General features: G+C 38.5%; 1 protein-coding gene across 1 annotated transcript; it reads right to left on the bottom strand.

Annotated features, from left to right (window-relative positions):
- Positions 1-263: 263 nt before the first annotated feature.
- On the bottom strand, positions 264-15,419 carry fam114a2 (family with sequence similarity 114 member A2). Its single transcript, XM_062432929.1, has 14 exons — positions 15,212-15,419; positions 13,146-13,441; positions 11,609-11,708; positions 11,348-11,446; positions 10,648-10,754; positions 8,988-9,122; positions 7,818-7,982; positions 6,480-6,603; positions 6,297-6,382; positions 5,661-5,762; positions 4,727-4,851; positions 3,710-3,782; positions 3,231-3,284; positions 264-2,114 (listed from the first exon to the last, which is right to left on the bottom strand). Exons 2-14 carry the CDS (start codon positions 13,419-13,421, stop codon positions 2,013-2,015), a joined length of 1,548 nt encoding a protein of 515 aa, XP_062288913.1. The 5' UTR covers positions 13,422-13,441; positions 15,212-15,419; the 3' UTR covers positions 264-2,012.
- Positions 15,420-17,382: the final 1,963 nt, after the last annotated feature.

Below are 17,382 nucleotides of genomic sequence, written 5' to 3'. Positions count from 1 at the left end.
TGTACAGTGACACCATTTAAGTCCATGTGTGCACCAATTAAGCTCACGTCATGTTTTATTTACTAAATATACAAAAGAATATTGAATTTTAAATATTATTTTAAAGAATTCAAAACAGCAATATATGTATTCAGTAACATGTTAATATTATTTCATTGGAACCAACACAGGATTTTAACCTTATATCACTTCTAAATGTATTTAAACGTCTTGTCATTGATGCCAAAATTAGACGACTATAAATCTTACACACAAAACACAGATTGGGCATTTAAGAAAGCACATTTATTTTAAAACCATCTCAAATACCTGATGTACAGTACAGTATATATATCAGCATATTGACCCACAACACAAAGCTGTCTGCGGGTCAATATCAGAAAAAAAGAAAAGAAAAGAAAAAAGTGAAATTAATTGAAGATAAACGGCTAAAAAGAAGACAATCCTTCATTCTTCATGGCAGGTAGAAGCTCCTTCGTCTGATAAACGAACACCTGAAGTTTTAATGAATGAATAAGATCAGAGTAAACAACTCTAAATTACAGTCTGTACGTTGACATCGGAAATGTAGATGACGAGGGAAGAAAGAGAGTGGTACGTTTTTTCCAGTTATGTCACAATGATGCTGGATCCCCTTTTTTAAAAATAGTGTCTTCCTAAAAAAAAGCAGATTTAGTCCCTAAATGAAGACACCAAATTATTAATTAGACATTTAAGCTGTGTGGAAACATAAATCTGGTCTATTACAGGTTTTTTTTAATGGTTCCAGGACAAAACTTTCTTGAGTCCAGAAAATGAGACAGGAAGTGATCTGAATACTGAGACGTTAATGTTCTTATTTAACCTTTGGGTCGTCCTCCCGGGTCAAATTGACCCCTTCCTTCCTTCCTCCCTCCTTCTCTCTTTCTTTCCTTCCTCTGTCTTTCCTCCCTTCCTTCTTTCCTTCCTCCATCCCCCTTTCCTCCTTCCTTTCTTCTCCCTCCATCCTTTCCTTCTTCCTCCCGTCCTCCCTCCTTTCCTTCCTTCCTTCCATCTGTCTTTCCTTCCTTCTTCCTCCCTCCTTTCCTTCTGTCCTTCCTTCCATCTTTCCTTCCTTCCTTCCATCTGTCTTTCGTTCCTTCCTCCCTCCCTCCTTTCCTTCCGTCCTTCCTTCCATCTTTCCTTCCTTCCTTCCATCTTTCCTTCCTTCATTCCTTCCTTCCATCTGTCTTTCCTTCCTTCCCTCCTTTCTTCCACCCTCCCTCCTTTCCTCCCTCCCTCCCTCCTTCCCTTCCTTCTTCCTCCCTTGACTCAAGGACAACAGGAGGGTTAAGAGCCAATACTGATGTTCAAATCTCAGAGAATCAGATCATACAACAGGTGTCATAAGATCCACGGGACTGTAAACTATTTAAAACCAGTCTCCAGTCATGATTTGAGGAAGACACCAAAAACTAAACATAACAATCTGAGACATCGGGAGATTGTTTTTGGAAGAGTAATCCTCGGCTTCTTGAGTCAGATAGAGTCAAGTTTGTCAGATAAGAATCGGTCAGCGAGTTCAGTCCTTAACAGCAGCTCCAGATCCAGATATAAGCTCTGGTGGGCAATGTTTAAAAAAAAAAGATATGCATAGAAAACCAGCTATTTACTGCTCGGTAAAGAGGAAAATACATTATCGATATACCTTCCTATTTATTTTACAGGACACACCTTTGTTGTTACTGCCTCCATCCTTTAAGTCCTTTATGTCCTTTATGTTTTGTGCTCTTAAAGGCAGAAAACAAGTAGTGTACATGTTAGAATAAAGAAGGAGAAATAACATGTTTGTCCCTCTTCTTAATAGTAATATGTGAATGTTCCTCCTCTTAGACTCTAGACGTTCCTCAACACTTTAATTCAATGAGTCGATCGACTGCACGTTACAAATAAACAAAGTTAACACTGTTTGACAAAAAAAAATAAAAAAACATTTTCCCTCTAAATTGATTTTAGTCCTGAGCTGTTTTTAAGGAAGTGACACCAGCTGCTGCTCACTGCTGTGTGGACTCATCTCTCCTCTGGATGTGGGAGATCTCCAGTATGGGCATCAGCAGCTGGAAAGCATCCTGGATGTAAGAAGCACTGTTGGACGCCTGCGAGAGGGAAGACGATTAATCACACAAGTTTTTTAATATCAGAGTTAAAACACGCATGTAAAAATACTTCCTTAAACATGTTATTTGGGATGTTTAAAACCTTTTTAACCCCTTTAAAATAAATCATTTCTACCAATGCTGTAAGATAATTCCCAGTGTTCCCAGTAAAGTTTCCCCTTATTGTTCGAGGGTTTCTTTATTCAATCTAATTATGATAGAAAGCGTCTCATTTTTGGACGATTTTTTGAGTCCTTTTTTCATCCAGCTCATTTCATCAAGAGACAATAACAATTAAATGTAGAGCTGTGCATCGTCTTCATCGCCATGACAACAGACACAGATATAGTCTAATAATAGTTGGTAAAAAAACAACAAATTTGCAAATATTCTGATGCTCGATTAATCATTTTAATAATATATAATAGTATAATTAATAATAATAATATATAATAGTATAATTAATAATAATAATATATAATAGTATAATTAATAATAATAATATATAATAGTATAATTAATAATAATAATATATAATAGTATAATTAATAATAATAATATATAATAGCACAAATGCCAATATATAAGCTTACATGATAGTTAAACTGAATATTTTTGGGGTTTTAGACTGTTGGTGAGATAAAAACAAGACATTTGACAACATTAGCTTGGATTTTCCAGCAGAAGCATATAAATATTAAACAGCAGAGGTGTCTAATTTACTGGAGATAACAAAACTTGCACCTTTGCATGTCAAAAACAATGTAATTAAAAAAAATGAATAAATAAATAAATTCTGTGTTAAAGTAACTGCAGCTTTGTGTATGATTGTATTGGAAAGTAAAATAAAATGTCATTTTTAAGACTTTAAGGAAGATTAATATCCAAAAACAGATAGAAATAAAACTGAAACAGTGTGAAGTAGAGCGCTGTGCATCGTCTGCATCGCCATGACAACCGATTTTCTGTTTGTTGTAAAAGCTGACTCAGATATAGTCTAATAATACAACACATTTCCAAAAATGGATATAAATAATAACAGTGTGAAGTAAAGTACTGTGGTAATAATAATAATAATAATTATAATAATAATAATAATAATAAAAAGACACAAACCTCTAAAAAGACTCCAGTTATCAGCGGGTTGAGGACATCGCCCTTCTCATTTGACTGTAAAACAAAACGTTGAACTCAGATTATAAATGACAGAGGCAGATATTATTATATATAGTATATTAAGAGTTCTGCTATGATTAGTTTGACTTTTAAAGTAGAAATGAATAAAACAACCTTTGCCTTTCTTTACTTTAATGGTTTAAAATGACATGATAATGATAATTTTGTTTGCTAAGCTCTAAACAACCTGCCTGTACTTTACCATAATCTGTTAGACCTGCACATTTAGTTTAGTTTAGGTCATTAAACTCAAATAAATCTGTATAAATAAAGTAAATAATCACATGTCCCTTCTTCATCTCCCCCAAAAACAGTGGCAAATAAATAAATATGTTATCATCATGTTATTTACTATGTCTACATTAAAACTATAAGTGGAAGATTTAATCTCAGAGCTTTCATTGAATGGTCAGACTTACCCCGGCTGTTGTTAAGCAGGACGTGAACTTCTTGGAAAGTAGTGAAAGTTCTTTACACAGAACCACCGTTAACCTGCAGATAGAAAACAAGGAAAACACAGTTAGTTACAGATTGAGCCCATTTATTCATGGAGAGTTAATCAGTTTATAACTGAATATTTGCTGCATGCCGACATTCATAAGAGCTAAATAGATAATGTGTCAAAAACAAACCTTCATCTTCATAACAACAAACTTTAACTGCTCCAACTTCCTTCCATCTTTCCTTCCTTCCTTCCATCTGTCTTTCCTTCCTTCCCTCCTTCCATCTGTCTTTCCTTCCTTCCCTCCTTCCTTTCCTTCCTTTCCTTCCTTCTTTCTTTCCTTCCATCTGTCTTTCCTTCCTTCCTTCCTTCCTTCCATCTGTCTTTCCTTCCTTCCCTCCTTTCTTCCTCCCTCCTTCCTTTCCTTCCTTCTTCCTCCCTCCTTTCCTTCCTTCCTTCCTTCCATCTGTCTTTCCTTCCTTCCCTCCTTTCTTTCCTTCCTTCTTCCTCCCTCCTTTCCTTCCTTCCTTCCATCTTTCCTTCCTTCCTTCCCTTTTTTCTTCCTCCCTCCTTCCTTTCCTTCCTTCTTCCTCCCTCCTTTCCTTCCTTCCTTCCTTCCATCTTTCCTTCCTTCCCTCCTTTCTTCCTCCCTCCTTCCTTTCCTTCCTTCTTCCTCCCTCCTTTCCTTCCTTCCTCCTTCCTTTCCTTCCTTCTTCCTCCCTCCTTTCCTTCCGTCCTTCCTCCCTCCTTTCCTTCCATCCTTCCTTCCTTCCCTCCTTTCTAATTTAAATTATAATCAGTCTTCATTTCTTTCCAGAAACACATTAATTAAAACAAATGTTTGTTTTGATGTAAATCACAGTTGTGTATGAAATGCTCTTTATAAATAAATCTGCCTTCATACCAGAATACACAGCTCCAAGATTATTTGGTTATTGGGTTTTAATGACCCTCCCTACTAACTGTACTTATACAGATGACATCATCGTCTTACTGAGACAGGACGCCGGCCTCCGTGCTGCCGTTGGAGAAAAGGATCATCTCGGCCAGTTTGTGGAAAAGTTCGATGGATCGAGCCGTCAGCTCTGCCAGACTCCTGATGGCTGCGGCATGAACCTCCTGGTTACACACACACACACACACACACACACACACACACACACACACACACACACACACACACACACACACAGACAGACAGACACACACGCACACACACAGGATCACACACAGTCACACACAGAGAGACACAGACAGACAGACAGACAGACAGACAGACAGACAGACAGACAGACAGACACACACACACACACACACACACACACACACACACACACACACAGGATCACACACAGTCACACACACAGAGAGACACAGAGAGACACAGAGAGACACACACACACACAGACAGACAGACAGACAGACAGACAGACAGACAGACAGACAGACAGACAGACAGACAGACACACACACACACACACACAGACACACACACACACACACACACACACACACACACACACACACACACACACACACACACACACACACACACACACACACACAGTGAAATATGAAAAACAACATGCATACAGGAACATGTGTTGGCTGGTCAGTAGCATCATATCATGTTTTTAATCCATCATATCTAGTTTTATTATTTTACTACATTTTATTCTTACCATTTCTTTCCTCTCGTGCATTAATCTCGAATTGTTTTACAGTTTTTTTGTCTTATTATCAGCTTGTAAATCATCTGTGAAGCACTTTGAATCCCACTCAGCTGAATAAAAGATGCTTTACAATAACAAATACTACCACACCATTAATGAAAGTTTCTACTACTTTCATCAGTATCATTTAAGAATACTGTTATATCAATTTTGAATTTCTCCATATCGACGATGGTTCATATCGTCGTATCGTACCTCTACAGAGTGTGTTTTCTTCCCGTCCTCTTCGTCCTCTTCCTCCTCTTCTCTCTCTGGTTTGGTCATATCAGTGATCTGGCTGCAGGTGCTCTTGCAGGCCTGTTGGAAAAAAAAATATAAAAAATTAGGTTTTACACGCCTACTATCACACAATAGACATAAAAATATAACATAGCGATAATTAAGAACTTTATGGAACCATAATAAGAAATCCTCGTAACTACAAATAAAGTACTTTTAACTATTTATAACATAACAATATCAGTATAACTATTAACTATGTATTTAACAAAAAGTTTAAAAATGTTTAGCACCTAAACAAAAGTATAACATATTAAAATATTTTCATTTTTGTGCATTTTCGGCCACTTTTAGATGTTTTTACTGCTGTTAAATAAACATTTGAAGCAGCAGAAAAACGGGAATTACTTTTTTTCAATTTTCATACTTTGCATAGTTAACCAGCGGGCCAGATTGGACCCTTTGGTGGGCCGATTCTGGCCCTCGGGCCTTATGTTTGACACCAATAAAAACAGACGTTCAATACACACTAATAATAAATTTGTGTTGTTATATTTGGCTGCCACATGCTCCTATTTATTATTTTGTTCAATTAAATGAACAATACCAGACCTTGCTGAGTTTGTTGACTGTTGCAGAGACGCTGAGACCCTCCAGAGCCTCCGTTATCTCCCTCTCAAACTCCGAGCCGTCTTCATCTGGAATATAAAAAAAGTATCACGAATCATGTCAGATATTGTACCAGCTGTGGTGTTAACAGTACGTGCAGCTGTGCTCCTCTCACAGGACGTTTACCTTTCTTCTCGTCCACTTCCTCGTCGTCAAACTCCACCAGAGAGAAGGAATCCTTGATGAGATCCAGCTCTCCTCTGAGCTGCACCACCTCGTCTCCTGATAGAGTGGTGAGCACCGACTTCACCTGCAGGACACACGAGGGACAGCGACTAATAAGCAAGATGAGCTAATATTCAAAAATATGTTAAATAAATAGATTTAAAAGCAGCATCAGGTTTGTTAAAATGTACATTTAGTATTTTTGTTGGTTTTATATCATTTGAAATGACATTTGCACCTTTTTTTTTACCAAAAGTAAGACTGAATGCTCCTGAAAATGTCAAATGGTGTAACCACAAAAGAATGATACATATTACATATTTTATCCTCCTAGAAAGAAAGAAAGAAAGAAAGAGGAAGATGAAGAAAAAAGAAAGAAGAAGAAGTTGGAGGAGGAGAGAAAGAAAGCCTAGTAAGAAAGAATACACAGAAAGAAGCAAGAGGAGAAAGAAGGAAAGAAAGAAAGATAAAGGAGGAAGAAGAGAAAGGAAGAAAGGAGGAAGAGGAGAAAGAGAACAAGAAGTAGGAGGAGAAAAAAAACAAAGAAAGAAAAATGAGTAAGAAGAGAAAGACAGAAAGAAAGAAAGAAAGAAAGAAAGAAAGAAAGAAAGAAAGAAAGAAAGAAAGAAAGAAAAAAGAAAGAAAGAAAGAAAAAAGAAAGAAAGAAAGAAAGAAAGCAGTCAGGTTCCTGATCTCCATGGTTACCAGAGTAAATGTAATTTTTAGAACAATTGTATTCCATTACCTTTATTTAATATAAAGTTATAATGTAAGATCATGCCAAACTAGTTGATATGGTGTTTTATTGAGAATTTACTGTTTTTAAGCAAGTTGAATTATTTGGTACAAAGTTTTTATGGTTACACCACTTAGACATTTTTGCCATAATCCTCTAATATATTCTCTGTCATACTAATAATGACTTCATTTAAAAACATCAAATTAAAAGAAATATTTTTTGGAGTATTTCTACATTTAAATTTTAAATCATTTTGTCAATTTTTTTCTAAATAAAGTTTTGACAAATGATGTAAAATGTGTTAAAAACAAAGTGTTGCATTGCTTAAACTGGATTATATTTATTACACATTTATTTTCCTGTATATATAAAATCTGACTTTTATGAATAAATACTGGTTACACCAATAGGACACTGGGTTGCATCACATCATTGATCCATGCACAAATAAATATAAATAAATAAAACACACACTGAGACACAGATATGGATATTTGAGGTTGTGAGATATCATGCAGTGAAATAATCTCAATATTTTAGAAATGAGACTCTCATCCCACCTTAGACTCGCTCTCCCGGGACAGGATCTCCAGAGCCTCGAGGTGCGACAGACCCTGATATTCATCAAACAGCATCCCGTAGTGAGCCACCGGCTTCTTCTCTGAATCTGACGAGTCCTTCTCGGCCGTCTGCTGCTCCTCTCGCTCCTTCGCCTCCCTCAACACCTGAGAGACGGACACATGAAACAACAACAACAAACAGTTTAACCCCTTGTGCCTCAATTAAGGAAATGTTACACATGACTGATTAGGGATAAAAATGTGATTAAAATATTACAAATTAATTATTTTCCACTGTCAATTAATACTTTTTTAAACCAACATCAGACCTGATAATAACAATCCATCAAATATTTGTTCATTTTCAGGATTTTAACCCTTTAAATGCCAGTTTTTCACCTTTTTTAAATGCTCAAAGCTCAATAACCGTCTCTAACTTCTACAGTAAGTGTTATATATTATATTCCAGTACCGTTGTAAAGGGCTGAAACTTTCAATGGGGATCATGGGAATAAATGGGAATTAACTGGAAATTTTGGGTAATTTAAATACAAACTGTATCAACAATATACAAACATAAAATAAATGCAAACTAAAACGACATTTTGACTGATTTATTTGTGATTATAACAAAAACATGAATGTTGAGTAAAATAAACATTTTCCCTTCTAGAGATCATGTGTGCATGTGATGGAGGAATGCACAGTGCATGTAGGAGGTGCAGCCCTGCAGTCAGTAATGTACTATGTGCATGTGATTGAAAAAACAGGGGAGATATTCAACTGTATTTACATTAAATCTGCTTGTTTTAACCAAGATTAAGCTGCAAGATTATTTTTTTATAACTACATTTAAGTTCCCTGTTATAGGCAAACATGCAGTTTTTCGTAAATTCCCAGTTTATTACCGTTAATTCCCATATATTCCCATAATTAATGTCTATTATTCCAATTAATAATGCTATTAATGCAGACCTGCAAGACAATACAAAGCCAGGGCTCCAAAATGACCAGAACACAGGAATGAATGAAACAGTCACAATTTGGCAGGAGGATAAAAAAAAAGTAGTTTTAATTTGTTTTAATAAGATATAGAGATTTTTTTTTCTATACAGTGTATTATAGACCTATTATATGTAATTTGGTTGAAATAAACTGGTCTCTGCCCACCTGAGACAGCGTGGAGTTCCTGATCATCAGTCCTTTGGTCTTCTTAAAGCCGGGGTCGCCCTCTGCTATCACATCCATGGTCTTCTTCCCGATGAACTCCAGAGCGTCCAGACCGCCTGTTATCACCGTTTTACCCTGTGAGCACGATGAAATATGAAGAGGTTTAGCTTCACTGAAATATCCACAGCAACAACAACCTGCTTCTTTAATTTTTTTCTGTTTTGAGATTTGGAAAAAAAAACAAACAATAACAGACAAAAGAGAAATGTGCACGAGGAGCCGATAAAATCCATACAACATAAAAACTTAAGAGTAAAGAAATAGAGACAAATACGAACAAATAAACATACAAAACTAAGGTGTTAAAGTTGTATTAAGAAAGGTGAAAGTGTATCGATGCATAGAATATGATAGTGACAGTGATTATGATGATATATTACTTAACTCTACTTATATGGGCATCAGGAGGAGCATGAGGCGCCCTCCTGAACCTGTGAACCAATCAACCCGTCAATCACGACGTAGCCACGCCCTAATGCATACCCTGCTTTATCGTCACATATAAAATCAGGGAGGCCAAAATGTCCCAAATGAACATCATACTGCATTGAAGAAGGCTTTAAACTAGCGATTGAGACCATAAACACATTTTGAAAACGTTTACTGAGGTTAGAAATCAAGTGAGAAGTTGGTGAATTCTCCATTGACTTGTATAGAGACGGAAGTCCTTTTGACACCAAAACGGTCGCCCCCTGGTGGCCTTTTGATAGAATGCAGTTTTATGTTACTTCCGTGTTGGCCTCATTTCAGAGGACCGAAACTCCCCGCACACCTGGTTAGTAGATGACTGACATGAAACTATAGCATCTTTAATTAAAGAAACTAAAGTTATTATGAAGGGAAATCTACTATAATAAACAGTATGAGCCTGTTTGCTTTGTAAAAAAAGCATCAAAAGAAATAAAAACACTTTAAATGTGAGTTAAAAAAGTGCAGAAATGGAGACAAATATCTTTTCATGTGCAGCGACTTTTAGTTACATCAGTCTGTTTCTGACATATTGAGATATATAAATGTATAAGATAGAGAGTATAATGATAGTTTTTAGGATAATGTGACATACTGTAGGATGGATGGAAGGGAGGAAGAAGGAAGGAAAGGAGGGAGGAAGGAAGGAAGGGAGGAAGGAAGAAGGAAGGAAAGGAGGTAGGAAGGAAGGAGGGAGGGAAGGAAGGGAGGAAGGAAGGAAGGAAGGAGGAAGGGAGGAAGAAGGATGGAAGGGAGGAAGAAGGATGGAAATGAGGGAGGAAGGAAGGAAGGAAGGAAGGAAGGAAGGATGGGAGGGAGGAAGAAGGAAGGAAAGGAGGGAGGAAGGAAGGAAAGAAGGAAGGAAGGAAAGGAGGGAGGGAGGGAGGGAGGAAGGAAGAATGAAGGAAAGGAGGGAGGAAGGAAGGAGGGAAGGAAGGAAGAAAGGAAAGGAGGGAAGGAAGGAAGGAAGGGAAGGAGGGAGGAGGGAAGGGAGGAAAGGAAAGATCGGAAGGGAGGAGGGAAAGGAAGGAAGGAAGGACAGAGGAAAGAAGGAAGGTAGGAAGGAAAGAAGAAAGGGGATAGAGGAAGGAAAGAAGGAAGGGAGGAAACGTATCTAGAGAATGAGACGTACTGTGCTCTGGACGACGCTGGAGAACGACGACAACATTCCCATCGCACTTCCTACGACCGCTGTGGTGCCGTCTGCCTCTGGTTTATCCGTCTCACTGCTGCCTTCATCTGCCAGGAACACACACACACACACACACACACACACACACACACACACACACACACACACACACACACACACACACACACACACATATTCATATCCAGGGTATCTGCAGATTTAATGACTTTCAAGACCTTTTAAAACCTCTTTAAGTCAAAAATAAAACAACAGCTGCTGCAAAACAATACAACAAATTAAACAGCTGTAATACACAGTTATGAGCTTTATTGAAATTATAAAACTTGATCTATTTATTCTGTGTAAAGCTTAAAAAAACAGTGATGGAGGAAGTATTAAGATCCTTTATTGGTGTATAAATACTAAAGTCACTGCAGTAATAGTCTGCATTACCACATGTAACTGTTGCATTTATATATATGTATATTATGAGACATAATAATATATAATATAATATAATATGAGATATATTAATGTAAAAGCAGGATTTTACTGTTGTAGTGGGTTGAAATGGAGCTAATAATGATAATAATGATGAATTTAAAGCTTAACTTTCTACACTTCCAGACATTTTAATATAAAAAAATTTAAATTTAAGACACGTTTAGGCTCTTTAAGGATCCGCAGAGACGCTGCTTACCTTGTTTCTGCTCTTGGTCCACCTGAGCCGACACCTCGGTCGGACTCGGGATTCCCAGCGATGTCTCGGCCTTCTCGATCGCCTGCGTCAGACCCTGACCTGCACACACACACACACACACACACACACACGCACACACACACACACACACACACACACACACACACACACAGAGAGGTGATACAATCAGAATATAACAAAAAAACAGCCATATTTATTCCACATGATACAGAAAGTTTGGGTTATGTTGTTTATACTCACCTACAGTTGCCACGGTAGCTGTTGCCGTGGATAAGATGGATTTGCCCCAACTGCCCCAGTAGCCCCAACCACCCTGAGCCACTGTGGACTCAGTAGGAGCCTGACAGAGAAGAGGAGGAAGAGGAGGAGGAAGAGGAGGAGGGGGAGGATGAAGACGTGGAGGAGGATGAGCAGGAGGAGGATGAAGAGGAGGAGGAGGAGCAGGATGATAAAGAGGATGAAGAGGAGGAGCAGGAGGAGGAGGAGGAAGATGAAGAGGAGGAGGAGGATGAAGAGGAGGATGAGGAAGAAGACGAGGAAGAAGAGGATGAAGAGGAGGAGGAGGATGAGGATGAAGACGAGGAGGATGAAGAGAAGGAGGATGAAGAGGAGGAGAAGGAGGAGGATGAAGAGGAGGAGGAGGATGAAGAGGAGGAGGATGATGAAGAGGAGGAGGATGAACAGGAGGAGGATGAAAAGGATGAAGAGGAGGAGAAGGAGGAGGATGAAGAGGAGGATGAAGAGGATGAAGAGGAGGATGAAGAGGATGAGGAGGAGGAGGAGAATGAAGAGGAGGATGATGAAGAGGAGGATGAAGAGGAGGAGGAGGAGGAGGGAAAGAAAAAACAAAGAGAGAGAAATCAGTTACTTCTCTACACAGAGAGAAATGAGCTTTGTTGTGACCTCGGGGTCAGAGAAGAACCAACAGACACAAAACTACAAACTCAGACTTAATGCTTGAATACGGAGGTTTTTAAAGGGGGTAAAGGGCCACCCTGAGGTGGAGGGGGGGGGGGTTTAAACAGTTTCAGCTGAGGCTCAGTGAATGGAAGTAAAGAAATTACATTAGTTATCAAAAGGAGGTAACATAGAAATAGTCTATAAATGTGTGATTTGGTTGAAGAGATAACTCAGATACAGTGATTTTAAGAGAGATTTAATCTTCTTCCCAGAGTTAAAAACTAATAAATGACTCAGGACAAACTTTATTTTATGTATTAGGTGTCTTTAGTATTGTCAAACAACAACTGTTCAGTGTTTATAGGATCAAATAATAAATAATAATTAATAATAATCATGATCCCAACTAAGTAAGTACACTTTTACCAAGCTTTGTCTGAGGTGAGGCTCTGAAACCTGGATACTGTTTAGTGCAGGAGGCGTTAAAGACAATTTTGCAAAGTGTGAAGATGACAGAAAAATAATTCCAACGTTTTTAACAAACAACGCTGCTATTCTCGCTTAATTTCGTTCACCATTAACAGTGAAGAACGTCCAACTTGAGATAACTGACTTGTAATGTGAGTCAGATTTAAAAGACAAATCTTGGTGGGCTTGGACACATTTTATCAGTGTCTCTTACAGAGTAAAGAAAGTGCTGCCAGGTAATATTAGATTATTCTCTGCATGCAGAACGCAACTATTTTAAGGATGTTAAAGTCAACTCATAGGTAATACAATCAACCAGGTATTCCCAGAGAAAAAGAGTAAATCAACTTTAAATAGAACTTCATCCGTCTACTTATCATTTCTTCCAGTGTGATTTTCTCATCAGTACCTTTGCCGGCTGCTCTTCTACTTTCGGCGTCTCCTCTACTTTGGCCGCAGGTTTGGGCTCCGGTCTCCTCCTGGTTTTCCTCGTCGGGGCCACATCGGTGGAGACGTCAGGAGTGTTAGTGGTGTTAGTGGAGGAGGAGGTGGGGGGCGAGGAGGGAGGCGAGGAGGGGGGCGAGGAGGCGTCGTCGTCGGGCGTCTCGGCCGGAGAGTCATCGTGAATCTCTTCCTCCGGTGCCCCCTTCGAACCCTCGGCTGCATTGGCTTCGCTGTCGGACATCTTAATGTCTTAGTGCATGCCTGCAAAGTGAGAAGAAGAGAAGAAGAAAAAGAAAGAAGAAAGGATATAAGTGTGAGTCACAACTTTTGAGAACTACTGGGAACAAAAAATAAAGTTTGTGGGTTAGAAACAAACTCGCAGAAGACCGACTGGATGAGTTAATGATAATTTTAATGAGATAATTCATCCACTGTTAGATTCAAACACTCCTTCCATGAGGAGGGAGGGAGGGAGGAAAGAAGGGAAGAAGGAAGGAAAGGAGGAAGGACGGAAGGGAGGAAGGACAGAAGGGAGGGAGAAGGAAGGAAAGGAGGGAGGGAGGGAGGGAGGGAGGAAGGAAGGAAAGAAGGAAGGAGGGAGGGAGGAAGCAAGGAAGGATGGCAGGGAGGAAGAAGGAAGGAAAGAAGGGAGGGAGGAAAGAAGGGAGGAGGGAAGTTATATAGTAATAAAACACTGTAATTTGCGGTGTTGATGTTAGTTATCTGTGAAGCTGTAGTGTTAAAAGTCCAGTCTGGGCTTTTCTGAACCCTAAACTGAAACAAAAAGGCTCCAATTCACACAAAAAAGTAGAATATACTGAACACTGTATTTACTGAATATGCACATACATCATACGTCACATACATGCAGGGTTGGGAAGGTTATTTTGGAAATGTAATAGGTAACAGATTACTAGTTACTCTGTTTAAAATGTAATAAGTAATGTAACTATGTCAATGACTTCATCAAAGTAATGTAACTTATTACATTTGATGACTTTTCTAATTTTTCTAACCAATGTTTTCAGCTGTTAGGGTAAATGTTCCTTCCTTCCTTCCTTCATTCCTTCCTTCTTTCTTTCTTTCTTTCATTCCTTCCACCTCTCCTTTCTTTCCTTCCTTCCTTAGATTTAAGATCAGCTGTTAGGGTAAATGTTCCTTCCTTCCTTCCTTCCTTCCTTCATTCCTTCCTTTTTTCTTTTCCTTCTTTCTTTCTTTCATTCCTTCAACCTCTCCTTTCTTTCCTTCCTTCCACCCATCTGTCCTTTCTTTCTTTCCTTCCTTCATTCCTTCCTTAGATCTAAGATCAGCTGTTAGGGTAAATGTTCCCTCCATCTGTCCTTCCTTCTTTCCTTCCTTCCTTCCTTCCTTCCTAAGATCAGCTGTTAGGGTAAATGTTCCCATTAAGCACCAAAATCTCAAAAGTCCAGCTGTTTTTCATGGATACTGACATGATTTATAAGGGAGATCATTTCTTATAAAGCAACATTTATCTCTCATTTGAAAATGTATTCATTAGTTCATGTAGATTTTAGAATATAAAATAAAGATATTTTATAAATAAAGTGGGTTTAATTGGTACTGTGACTCCATTTAAGTCCATGTCATGATTTATTTACAAAATATAACAAAAAATATTGATTTCAAATAATTAAAAACAGCAATATATGTATTCAGTAACATGCTAAATATAAACAAAATAACGAAAAAACATGTAACTAGTTACTCCCAAACACTGCATGCATATAATTAAAGTTGGACATAATCTACCTTATAAATAGATGTAAACATGACATATTTCATTAGTAATTAATATTGTTGTATAGTTGCAGTATAAGGTGATTTATTATAGTTTAAGACACAGATCTATGTGTGTTGCTAATAGTTTTTATGAGCTAAACATCCTGTTTAAGTACAACACAACTAATGCTATGTATAAATAGGAGGAAGGTGAGTTATAATCACTATTAAACCACATGTTTACAGTGAGAAATAACACACATTTCACTAGTTTTTATCTACTAAACTCACCTTTTCGTTGCCTTCAGGCTGCTAACACTTCCCTTTTCCTTGAAACGAGCAACAGAACAACTTTATCTTCTTTGTTTCGGGTTAAACTTTTGTTCCTGTACTTCACATGGATCTGACTTGTACATTAAATATGTATAATATTAAGGTTTTTATGTCTATTTCTCTTCGTTTTTTGTCCTGCAGGATTAGCCACGTCACTTTGTTTTCACTGACAGGGTCCAACGGTGACGACAAACTTCCGGTTATAGCGTCTTCAAAATAAGAGTCTGGTTTGTTTTTGTTGTTGTTTTGTACCTTAAAGCAGGGGGGTCAAACATGCGGAACATGCCAGAACCGGCCCACCGAGGGGTCCAATCCGGTCCACTTTCCTTCCTGTCTTCTTTTCTTTCCTTCCTTCCATCTTTCCTTCCTGAAAACTCCCCCTTGGCTCTTTTCTTGAGCTGTTCATGAACATATTAATGACTTTTGTTTGTATGTTGCTGTATTCAATGTATTCATGGTTCTTGATTATATATTTTTAATGTATAATTTATGTATGCACTGATGCACTTCATGCCCAAGGAAAAAGTTACCCGACGGGACATTAAATATATATCTTATCTTATTTTGTTGGCACAGAATGGGTTTCCGGCGGTGTTACAGAGTTTTCCGACTCCCACACAAAAAAATCTGACTCGATTTGACGTGAACGCGTGCGAACACACACACGCACACACACACACTGACACACACGCACGCGCTGATAAACGTGTATCAGCTCCATAATGAAATTACCACATTGAAAACAAAAAGAACTCCCCGTCGGGGAATCGAACCCCGGTCTTCCGCGTGACAGGCGGAGATACTGTCCACTATACTAACGAGGAAGGCGAAGAATCTAAGGGATCACGTGGACTAAAACATTGAGCGAGAGACCTTTACTAAGACTGTAAACAAACTTCTCACATCCACAATTCATGGATAGTGTGTCGCTAACAGGAATTTTGCAACGTAATGACATTTGCAGGTATGTTTACGTATTTTAGTGTCCATGTGGTTTAGTCAAATGTAAAAAAAGTTCTTTAAACATTCAGGTGCTCTTGAAGTGTTTGTAAAAAGTAAAGTGTTTGAGCATGAATGCCTGTCTGAATGAGGTTTATGAGTCAGAGAACAAGCAGTAATAGACTCAGGTTTATTAAAGCAGTTTTCATCATAACTCTTTGCACTGGTTTAGCTCAGTGGTTACTTCTATCAACCTTTCTTCCTGTAAGAATACTGATCTCCATCCTGTTCGTGGGATCGAACCACGGGTGCTGTCCAGTGTTTTGTGCGTGTTAGATGTAATAATAATAATAAAAAACTTTATCTATATAGGACTTTTCTTAACAAAGTTACAAAGTGCTTTACAGAAGAAATAAAACCAAACAAGGCGGACAAAAGTAAGAAATGAACAGCACAGAGATAAGACAGAGGCACTGAAGTAATGGCGCTTTTCCACTACACAGTTCCAGCACGACCCGCCTCGACTCGGTTTTTTTTGTGTTTCCACTAGGGAAAGTACCTGGTACCTGGTCCTTTTTTGGTACCTGCTCTGGTGAGGTTCCAAGCGAGCCAAGCCGGTACTAAATGTGACGTCAACAGACTGCCGGCCGCTGATTGGTAGTTGTCGCTGGAAGAGTCATGAGCCGTCCCACACAAGAATAAAACCCGGCATTTTGAAATACCGGTAACAGCGTTACAGCCATACAGCTCAATTTTCTTGCTGTGTGTGTGTCAAAAAGCCTCATACAGCAGCAAGTACACCACTGCCTCAATGTACTCCATTGTTTATGTGTTTTGTGTCGAGTATAAAACGAAGTCACGGCAGTTTCGCGGAGCCGTGCTATGACGACCCCGCCCACGTTGAGTAGGTACTTTTTTGTAATGGAAAAGGTCTGTTCTCGAACCGTACCGAGTCGAGGCGAGCCGAGTCGTGCTGAAACTGTGTAGTGGAAAAGCGCCATAAGATCTATGCCTCTGATTCCTGTTTGTCTCATCATGACATGATGACGTTAAACTAAGCAAAATTGATTATTGTATACAGGACTAGCTATATCAAGAATGCCATTTTTAGTGTGAAGTGTGTAAAATTGGCTGCAGCAGAACTGAGGTGAAGACAAACTTGAGTCAACATATGATGGATGTAAGACGGT

This window comes from Scomber scombrus, chromosome 14 (assembly GCF_963691925.1).
Source record: "Scomber scombrus chromosome 14, fScoSco1.1, whole genome shotgun sequence".
Lineage (NCBI taxonomy): Eukaryota > Metazoa > Chordata > Actinopteri > Scombriformes > Scombridae > Scomber > Scomber scombrus.
This window is presented reverse-complemented; position numbering and strand designations above follow the sequence as displayed.